This window comes from Bombyx mori, chromosome 2, assembly GCF_030269925.1.
Source record: "Bombyx mori chromosome 2, ASM3026992v2".
Lineage (NCBI taxonomy): Eukaryota > Metazoa > Arthropoda > Insecta > Lepidoptera > Bombycidae > Bombyx > Bombyx mori.
Genome location: NC_085108.1, coordinates 432358 through 443448, shown reverse-complemented (window position 1 = coordinate 443448; position 11091 = coordinate 432358). Strand labels below are relative to the sequence as shown.

Sequence of the window (11091 nt, the reverse complement as noted above, 5' to 3'; positions counted from 1 at the left end):
GTGTACCCATGTAACCAATAGCTGTTTACAGCCTGAATCACTCAGTGACGATTCGCGATCGAAAGATGTCAAGTAATAAGCCATGGGAGGTAAGTTATTATAGATCTTACTGAATGTGTTTGGTTAGTACAATTGCTCATCACATTGAACCAATTTCAAAACTATTAAGGTAGAATTTCGCTATTTATAAAACAATTAAGCCTTTCTGTGTGCAGTTAACGTCCGTCTGGTGTAGTGGTAAGTGACATGGTCACTACACTAGAGGGTCGCGGGTTCGAATCCCGCCAAGGAAAGATATTTGTATGATAAGTATAAAATGTCTTTTCCAGGGTTATAGATGTATATTAAATATATGTATGTTTATAATCAAAATCTTACATTTATTTCCGATATCTGGTACCTGTAACACAAGTTCTTTACGAACTTATCACGGGACCAGTTAACGTGGCGTGATTGTTAGTTAAAAGTTAATAAGGCTTTTCTCAGGGTCTCCAACTCTTTGACTATAGTTTGTCAATTGTATAAAAAAGACTTGGTCGAATAGATAACGATATGAAATTATAATTTAAAAAAGCACAAATTCCTTCAACATCCTTCTTGCTTTAACGGTAGGCAGCGGCTTGGCTCTGCCCCTGGCATAGCTGAAGTCCGTGGGCGACGGTAACCACTCAGCATCAGGTGGGCCGTGTGCCTACAAGGCCAATTAAAAAAAAAATGCCGAGAATTATTATATATTCGAAGAAAACAAAATGTATAATGTGGGTAATATTAATTTGAAATAAAATTTAAAACTTATTACAGTAGGAAATAAGACATTGTAATGTTTTTTTGTCAGTCAAGTATGTGTTTGTGGTTTTTATATCTGATTGGAACTAGAGTCTGGTGTAGCTCTTGGCTCTTCATACAAGGCATTCCTGGTATTAATTTCAATTTAAACAAATGAGTGTGTGTTAAAATTTTTAGCAATATTCACAGCGTATGGTACAAATCGTGGTTGTCAAACCGATCTCGGCTGTGTGCACTTTTTAAAAACATTTGACTATTGTAGCTAGCTAATCTACTGACCACACTTGAAACCAAAGATAATAACGTATATAGTTAACACAAATCGCTTGAATTAGAATTAATTTCCAAAAAATGCTTCGTAATAAAAAGCTTTACATCAGAACGTTTGTAAGCTTACTGGTGGTAGGACCTCTTGTGAGTCCGCACGGGTAGGTACCACCGCCCTGCCTATTTCTGCCGTGAAGCAGTAATGCGTTTCGGTTTGAAGGGAGGGGCAACCGTTGTAACTATACTGAGACTTTAGAACTTGTATCTCAAGGTGGGTGGCGCGTCTACGTTGTAGATGTCTATGGGCTCCAGTAACCACTTAACACCAGGTGGGCTGTGACACATCTAAGCAATAAAAAAAAAAAAAGCTCAAAGTACTTAGTATTTAGCACATAGCAGACATAGGTTTGACAAATACGACATCTGGCTGTTGTTATTTCGGCGCAGGTTCCCATTCTTACGGCTCGTTTGAAACCTTTGGGTCTGCAGAAGGACTTCGGTTCCCTCTGTATTCTGTACCATATGTTCCATGGGGAGTGCTCTGAGGAACTGTTCGAGATCGTCTCGTTTTTACCATCGCACCGCCCGCCACCGGAGTAGAGTCCATCCATACTACCTGGAGCCACTGCGGTCATCCACAGTGCGTTTCCAGAGGTCTTTTTTGCCACGTACCATCCGGCTATGGAATGAGCTCCCCTCCACGGTGTTTTCCCGAGCGCTATGACATGTCCTTCTTCAAACGAGACTTGTGGAGAGTATTAAGCGGAAAACAGCGGCTTGGCTCTGCCCCTGTCATTGCTGACGTCCATCGGCGACGGTAACCGCTCACCATCAGGTGGGTCGTATGCTCGTCTGCCTATACGGCAACAAAAAAAACCTAATAGAAAGACATATATAAACAGTTTCTTAATAGAAGCGTGCTTATATAAAAAAAACTATTAAGAATCCTTTCTTAGTTATCACGTGATAGCGTCGTGAAGCCATTACATAAGCGAAGTGTTGTTAGTCCTTATGTATTTGCCCGATCAATACTGATATTTACCTCTCCCTCTCTCGCACCTGCCCACTGTCGATAGAATATTCTGGAGATGCGCGGCTAAGGCTTCTCTGTCGGCGTCTTGGGCGTTGGCTATCAGAAGTATTCTGTTTTATATTCCCCCGACTCTGTGATAATGTACACTAAATATTATTGCGTAAAGAATAGTTGCTCGTAGTTTTTGTTAGTGTCACTTTATGCTCACTAATGTTCATGGCTTTTAGACGGCCTGATGGAAAACATTTTTTTTTAATTCAAAGACATTTTTCTTCGTAAAAGGGTATAACTACGGACACAGCTACAAAAATGCCTACGCCTATTTTAAGCACAAGCCTCAGATGAACTGCGACGCATTTCCCGCTTAAAAAACGCAATATCTACATGTCTGTATCCACCAGCGAATAAGGATCATAAATGCATTTACTCTGGAGATTTCTTTCAATCATTGGAACCAATATTTTTTATTCAGTAATCTAGTTGAATGCGGATTATCGTTTTTTAGGCGAATGAAACTGACCGCGAGCCAATGTTTTTTATTTATTGCATAAGTGGGTGGACGAACTCACAGCCCACCTGGTGTTAAGTGGTTACCGGAGCCCATAGACATCTACAACGTAAATGCGCCACCCACCTTGAGATCTAAGTTCTAAGGTCTCAGTATAGTTACAACGGCTGCCCCACTCTTCAAGCCCAAACGCATTACTGCTTCACGGTAGAAATAGGCGGGTGGTGGTACCTACCCGTGCGGACTTACAAGTGGTCCTACCACCAGTAAAACTCTTCCGAGCGGGCTAGAAAAACATCCCACCAGCAAATAAGCATCATAAATGCATTTACTCTACAGATTTCTTTCATATATTGAAACCAATCTTTTAAACAATCTAATTGAACGCGTCTTATCGTTTGCTAGACGAAAATTAAAATGGCCACGCGCCAATGTCTACTTGGTACGGTATCACGATGCTTTCTAAGATTTTTCTTAGCAATCTTTCTCGTAATAGATATTGTAATTCATTTGTAACTCGCCTTCAAGATTTCCTTTTCAATAATCTATATTCTATATCTATATATATATAAATGAATTGCTGTTCGTTAGTCTCGCTAAAACTCGAGAACGGCTGGACCGATTTGGCTAATTTTGGTCTTGAATTATTCGTGGAAGTCCAGAGAAGGTTTAAAAGGTGAGAAAATATAAAAAAGCTCGGAATTATATAAAAACAAACAATTTTGTTTTTCCTTTGATGTGTCCCCTTGATGTGTCTTTTATTTATCGATTGAGGCACTACGAAGTCTGCCGGGTCAGCTAGTACCTATCGAATGAAATGGCACAAAATAATAATGAATTGTTTTCTATTATATAAATTCATTGTAAATTCTCTGCAAAATTAGCGGTATTTTTTATTGCGTAGATAGCTGAATATTGCCTACCTATTGTGCTACCGTTCAAAATGGAACGCTTGGTTGCTTCGTGGCAGACATGGGCAGGATTGTGACACCTACCTGTGCGGGCATGTTTTCTCATTGATTGTATTCAAACAATGAACAAACTCCCTCCCATTTATTGATCAGTTCAACAAGAGATCGTTTGAGACATTAAGTCTTCTATTGTACTCGGATATTATCTTATTGTTAGTTTCCGCTTTAGATTGAAGCAGTCTTTTCATTCGTTAACAAGAAATGAAGACTTGAGCAATAATTAAAAAGTGCAGCAAAGAAATGTCTTTGCTATTTTTGTTTTGTTTCCCTTGTTTTCAGATGATGAGAATTAGAATACTTCTGCTCGCGTTCGGGGTTGTGACTGAGGGGTGGTGCCTCGCGCCGCCCTCGCCACCCCCCGACGACCGCCCAATGGAAATCCCGGAAAACTTGAGAGGGAGACAGCTAGACACGCCGGCTGTTGTTTTGCAATTGAAATACGACGACGGGGAACTGGATAGGATATATCTGGCTCAGTTCAGGAGGGGCAACGCGCCCGTCGAGCCCCCAGTCCCGGCCCGGACCGAGCTGTGTGCGGACCTATGCCATTCAGGTTACAAAATTATTCAAATCAACGCGATAAACGTTTTTATTTCTGTTTAAGTTTCAGCTTGTATGAACATAAAACGGAACTGTTCTGAGGAAAATGTAGTGTCCGTGTTGTTTGTACTTTTCTTTGGTAAGTATTCATATCTTGTTAAAACGCTTTGTTTAAAACATCATTATTCGATCTTTAGGATTATTATTTATGACAATCATTGGTTTATTTAAAAACTAGCTTTTGCCCGCGACTTGGTCCGCGTGGAATAGTTCACAAATAATGCTTTATTTTAGAACAAATTTGGTTAGATATAAAAAAAGTTATAGTGAGCCAACCTTAACATATAGACATATGATGTCCCGGACTTTTTTTTAGGTCTTTTAAAGGGGAATAATTCTGTCATACATTATTTTAGCGAAACTTTAACCGTTTCTGCAGCGCACGCAGCGGAAGCTCTCAAAAGGGAAAAAATACCCGATTTTGAAACATTCTTTATTGGTGCTCCGTTTGTATTGGTCTTAGCGTGATGTTATATAGCCTATAATAATAGCCTTCCTCAATAAATGGGCTATGTAACACAAAGAATTTTCAAATTGGGCCAGTAGTTCCCGAGATTAGCGCGTTCAAACAAACAAACTCTTCAGCTTTATAGTATCCTCAAATTCTTCTCTTGACGCTGGACTCATGTTTAATTTGTATTTTATCTCATGAACAAATTTGCAATATTCGCTTTTTATTCTGTGAAGCTTTTAGATAAGTCTTAACTCGGGAAGCGCTTGAGATGAAGTATGAGGAGTTCTTGTATCATAGAACGTCTGACTCGCCCTCAAGCTCAGAACGAGAGGTTTATTAACCCGATAAATAGGTGAGATAGTGCGCCCGCTACCTAAGCCCCTTATCTTATACCTTTAAACGAGCCATTGGACTCCACAGTGAAGAGAAACTTGTGGGCAACCCCGATCTCATGATCGTTTGATACCTCTATAGGAAACTACTGAGGTACTTCAGTACACTCCGGGTTTTGAACCATTCTAAGGGTAATGCTTTAAAACCTGCCTATTTCTGCCGTGAAGTAGTAATACGTTTCGGTTTGAAGGATGGGGCGGCCGTTGTAACTATACTTGAGACCTTAGAACTGATATCTCAAGGTGGGTGGTGCATTTACGTTGTAGATGTCTATGGGCTCCAGTAATCACTTAACGCCAGGTGGACTGTGAGCTCGACCACCCATCTATGCAATAAAAATAAAAATAAAATTTTTAGATGGTTCATAAGTGTCAAACAAATTTAGAAAGTAATCTACAAATTCAAATTCAAATTTAAATTCAAATTCAAAATCATTTATTTCAACTTGGATGTCATCAAAAACACACTTGTTGAATGTCAAAATGTAAAAGAAAATGTTAACTCTAACAAAGGTGAGGAACTTGAAAAATTATTTTCCAGCTGGACTATCGCGTTTATGTGATTGCTGTGCTCTATCCAGGTCTTGGCGGGGCGGTTTGTGGCGGGACTTGCACCCAGATGATCCCCGTCGGTCTACAGTCTGCCCTGGAGGAAACCAACAGCACTGATGCAATATACGGAGAGCCTCGATTCTCTGTGTGTCCTGCGCTCTGCGGCAACAGCTTAGGTAAGATAACTATAACAAGTTGTTTGAACTGATCTTTTTTTTATTGCCCTTGTAGGCAGACGAGCATACGGCCCACCTGATGGTGAGTGGTTACTGTCGCCCATGGACTTAAGCAATGCCAGGGCTGAGCCAAGCCACTGCCTACCGCTTAATACTCTCCACAAGCCTCTTTTAAAGAATGTCATGTCTGCCCGATGGCGGGAGGTGCGATGATAAAAAGGAGATGAGGGGATCATCTCAAACAATTCCCCAGAGCACTCTCCATGGAACATACGGTACAAAATACAGAGGGAACCGAAGTCCCTCCGCAGACCCAGAAAATGTGATATCACCATCTCCTGCTGCAGATGAGCTAACGATCAACCTTAGCAGTAAGTGGTGAGTGGCTATCATCAGGCGTGGACACCAGTAATGCAGCTACTGCTAGGTCTTTATTGTGTTCGGGTGTTGTTACCTTTAGGACATAAGGTAGTAATTTGAACAACTGTCCTTCAAACCTTCAAACAGAAATGCACTTTAGCTTCACTGCAGAAAATATAGGAAGGTCCTACCAACAGTAATTAAACAAACTTCATGAGGACTTCAGGCCAGGTAGGTGTGAGTATTTCATTAGAAAATTGATTATTGGAATTTGAACACCCACATGCTCGAACTGTTGTCTTTAGTATATCAAACGTGTTATCCGCTTACATAGGTGGACGAGCCCACCTGGTTTTAAGTGGTTACTGGAGCCCATAGACATCTACAACGTAAATGCGCTACCCACCCCGAGACGTAAGTTCTAAGGTCTTAGCACAGTCACAACGGCTGCCCCACCCTTCAAACCGAAACGCATTTAAGGTTAAAAGCACGCACGATTTAAAGAGCTAGTTTTTATGCCCAGGATATCCATTATGTAACTGCGTGCACCCTGAGGAAGATCAGGCCGTGAACTGGAGCGCCGTCTGCACCGCATTCTGTACTGATGGATACACGCTGGGAGGTGAGTGACTCCACGTGATAATAACTAGATAAGATCTCATAGCTTGTTTTTTAAAACCCAGTTATAAGCAGACGAGCATACGGTCAGCCTGATGGAAAGTAGGCACTGTCGCTAAACCAGCAACTACTTTTGAAGACTCTTCTCAAACCTTATGTGAAGAAAACGGGTCACAGCGCTCGGGAAACAACATGGAGGGTAGTTGAACGGTCGAAGGTCACTTGAATATCTTATTTAAGAACGGTCAATTATTATTCGTTCTTTTTCGTCTCTTTGTATGTCTGTCTTTTCAGAAGTCAAAAAATGTACTGCGTCGCTGCTGGTCACGTACGCCCTCGTTCCATTTATTTTCGAATTATTTTCAAATGTCTGTCTTAGTCTGTCTATGTCTTGTCATTATAGGTTTTATGTCCTGTCAAAGAGGTTGCACTCCACGACAGTAGTTCAATTCAAAACGCCAAAAATCTCCAAGAACGCGTTGTGGATGAACTCTGCTCAGGTGTTCGGGGTGATGGTAAAAAAGAGATGCAGGGATCATCTCGAATGAGTCCTCGAAACATACTTCATACGGTGTAAAGGGCAGGGAAAACCAAATACCCTCTGTAGGCCTAAAGTTCTAAAGCTTATAATGGATTCAGGCGGCATTATACTTCAGTTCTTTTTACATACGCTTATATGTTCGGACGTTGGTGCGAACTCCGTACCACCACCTAAAGCCAATTCACAAATTTCCCTGGTCTAGTTTTTATTGCGCGATCTTCGCTCATTACGCACGTCTGGTAAAAAGATTACCCAATATAAATACTCATATAAGAAACCCTATTAAGCCCGTGCATTTTGATTCTTTATTTATGCCGTAGGCGGGAATATCGAAAGTACGGTCCTTTTGGTGTTAAGTCATTACCGGATCCCGTAGACGTCAACATGGATGCCGTCACCCACCCACTTAAGGTCTATGATTCAATTGTATAGAAATTACACAAAAAAATATTTTTTGTAGGTTTGAATTTTATTATACGACATTTTATTCTCTCATCGTGGAAATAATTCGTGGCTAAGTCTGAAATACGGAATTCTTTAGAAAACTTGTTACCTCTCTGCGAGATTCGAACTCGGAAACAGTTGCATCGCTCGATACGAATACTTCGGGCGTCTTATCTTTTAGGCCGCGACGATTTTGTGACGATATGTATCGGTAAATAATGAAACGCACGTGTCCTTGTTACCACGACATGAAGTGCACATCTACTAATGAAATCTGAAGACGGATTTTGCAAAATGTAAAAACGCGAAATCCTAAGCTCATGATCCTCCATCTATATACTATATTAAAAATGAATTGCTGTTCGTTAGTCTCGCTAAAACTCGAGAACGGCTGGACCGATTTGGCTAATTTTGGTCTTGAATTATTTATGGAAGTCCAGAGAAGGTTTAAAACGAATAAAAATGTTCGGAATTAAATAAAAATAACAATTTTGTTTTCCCTTTGATGTGTCCCCCGTCGGACGGATTCCTTTTGTTTGTTTTAAGTTTAGTTTTATACAAAAGCTTAGGTCTTTTATTTGTCGATTGAGGCACTACGAAGTCTGCCGGGTCAGCTAGTTGGCAATAAAAAAAACCCGCTTAAAACATAAACAAACAACACCGATATTTAGCCAAACTAATTGTTACCAGGTTGCCCAGCCTGTGCCTCCCAACGGAGCAGCCCTGTGGCCATCGCCGGTCGGATCCTCAACACTTCTGAGGGTTGGCAGGCCTGGTGCAACGTCCAGTGCCGCCAGGGGCATGGCGGGGCCGCTTGCAACTGCGATCGAACACCATTCCAGTAAATAAATATGAAACTATGAAATTTTTCGTAATGGCATCAAGATTCATGACTATGACTAACTCGATAATTTATATTTATATGTTTGCTTTTAAATAATCATAATATTAATTTATTTATCTGCATTCGTAAATTAATTGCTTTTAACACAATTGTTGTAATGGTGACTCGTCTGGGAATTAAGATCAAGAGTTGCTCAGAAATCAATGGAGGAAAATTTTGATACGGATTTTTGATGGATGATTTGTTTTTTTAATTTAGCTGCACATTTAAAAGTATCTGCCATTTTTATTTACAAGATTCATTCCTGTGCTTTTTAATTGATTAACTATTGTTTGTTGTACATTTTATTCAAAGCATCCATACACCTTTACACATTTATAAAAATTAAACCATTAAAATTAAATTCTTGTAATAAGTATTCTCCAACGAATAGCTTTGAAATTGTTCATGTTAGACAAAGGTTTAAAACAACCAGTACTTCTCAAACTTTTCATATTCAGTTAATTAAATGAATTCAATACGTTTTTTTATGGCTGCTATGTATATCCTGACAATTATATATCATAGATAGATAATGGGCGATCCAAAGAGTCTATAAGTATTTCTGGAGATCTCGCGTTCAGTAATCAGTTCGAACCACGTTGTCAAAACTGTATCATGACAGCTTGTCAATAGACGTGTCAAATACCATGTCATCCGTTGACATTATTCATTACAGCATGGAGCCCGTGTTCAATAAAAGACCACTCTTGTTTTCACTTACTTAAATTCTAAAACAATGTACTTGCTTTTATCTTAAAATGCATCTATCTTAAATGAATTATCACAGGAGTTATAATACTCCATGCTTCTTTTAGTTATCTTATTTAACTAGTAATATAACATTATTCACGTTTTGTAGGTTATAAAAATAAGAAGGATACTAATTGTTATCATGTTATGTACATTATAAAATACTGCGCGAACGACAATATTAATTGTAGTTATTATAATGGTAATTTAAACATATAGAGTATTATACTTATTACTTGCTTAAGACACGCTCTGTTTAAATTAGGTTTGACTGTCACACTGTTCTCTCATTTATTACAATTTTATTTTCATTTATTTTTCGTTTTATTTTGTTTTAATTAATCCTATCTCCCTAATCCTAACAGTCAATTATTTGTTTGGACTCCCTAAATTTGGCAATTTTTGGATATTTGTATCGTCGTAGGATGTAGCTGATAATACCTATTACCTGGTTAATATAATTAGAATTAGTTAAATGTGTATGTAAAGAATTAGTGTCAGTTTTTTCTTAATTAGCAGATAGTATTGTCTAGTTTTTAAATAGCTGCTAAGCACAGTTTTATGTGCTTCAGTAATTGGCTGCGTGAAACGGAATTTTTGGGAAATGTCACAGATTCCCGCTCTTTTAATTATTATGTAAGTATCTATGTTGTTCATGTAAAGAAACAGCATTCCCTTTACAATAATGAGAATTATCGAGAAAATTCGAATTCTTTTGTTTGTTCAAGAAAAAAAAACGTAAGCACATAACATAAATTGGCGGTAACAATCTCTCGGGTCGACATAAATAAAGAAAAACGAATAAACTGGTCGCTTATGTATTGAAGTCCAATTTGTTTTGTCAATGTCAATGGCTCTTGACAGGCAGTTGTGCGTCTCAACAGTTGATGCCGATTTATTTATCTAAAACCGCTTCGATACAAACTGGACGCATGTAGATAACATAGCCGACCAACTATATTCTGTCTACTGTTTTCATTTATTGAATCAATCTCAATTCACATCCCTTAACGGAATATTTAAGCGCTGTTTTGACGATAAGATGCCCAATTAACTTGAGAATTAGCAAACCTATTGTTTACACAAGGACCAATGATAATGCAACATCTTAACTAGAAATAAAAATAGTTTTAGTTCTTCTTGCTAAAGAAGATAATTTTTTTAATGTATATTTACTAATAATCTACATAGATTTTGTTTCTAAAATCATTCAAGTGAATTCTCTTAGTATTATATAGTGATTATCAAGAACACATAGTGAAACATAATATTAGCTGGGTCCACGACATCATTGGCCAAAATTAATAGTAACGCAAATAGTGATTACAATTACAATTACTTTTACGACTTAATCTCGAGTTTTATGTTATCGATACATTTCAGTACCGACGACCGCGACACGTAAACTGTAAAAATACAAAATAAAATAATCCGAAATACATACAAAATGTATTTGAGGGCGTGTACATTTTATGCCTAAAACAGACTATGACAAATTCTCGCGTATAGATTACACTGAACTTTTTGGCGGGAACGCGAGGGTTAAAATTGTGTGATCTGTTTCATTTTGTCTATTTAGTGTTTCTTCAGGTTTAAATGTGTAATAACGAGGGTTTATTAACTGCTTAATATCTGTGAAAGTGCACAAATGTGGGCAAATGAAACAAAGCCGCTGGACGTAACTTCTTGGGATCCTCCAAAAAGTCCACTGAAAAAATCACAGTAAATGATCACCATTTTATTGAGATTATAT

General features: G+C 38.6%; 1 protein-coding gene and 1 long non-coding RNA gene across 2 annotated transcripts; one reads left to right on the top strand and one right to left on the bottom strand.

Moving 5' to 3' along the window:
- Window positions 1–9653, top strand: LOC101742051 (uncharacterized). Its single transcript, XM_012689441.4, has 5 exons — window positions 1–89; window positions 3845–4118; window positions 5593–5739; window positions 6623–6721; window positions 8393–9653. Exons 1-5 carry the CDS (start codon window positions 66–68, stop codon window positions 8545–8547), a joined length of 699 nt encoding a protein of 232 aa, XP_012544895.3. The 5' UTR covers window positions 1–65; the 3' UTR covers window positions 8548–9653.
- LOC134200201 (uncharacterized) lies at window positions 5592–7030 on the bottom strand. Its single transcript, XR_009975013.1, has 2 exons — window positions 6870–7030; window positions 5592–5722 (listed from the first exon to the last, which is right to left on the bottom strand). It is a non-coding gene; the product is annotated as an uncharacterized LOC134200201 (long non-coding RNA).
- Window positions 9654–11091: the final 1438 nt, after the last annotated feature.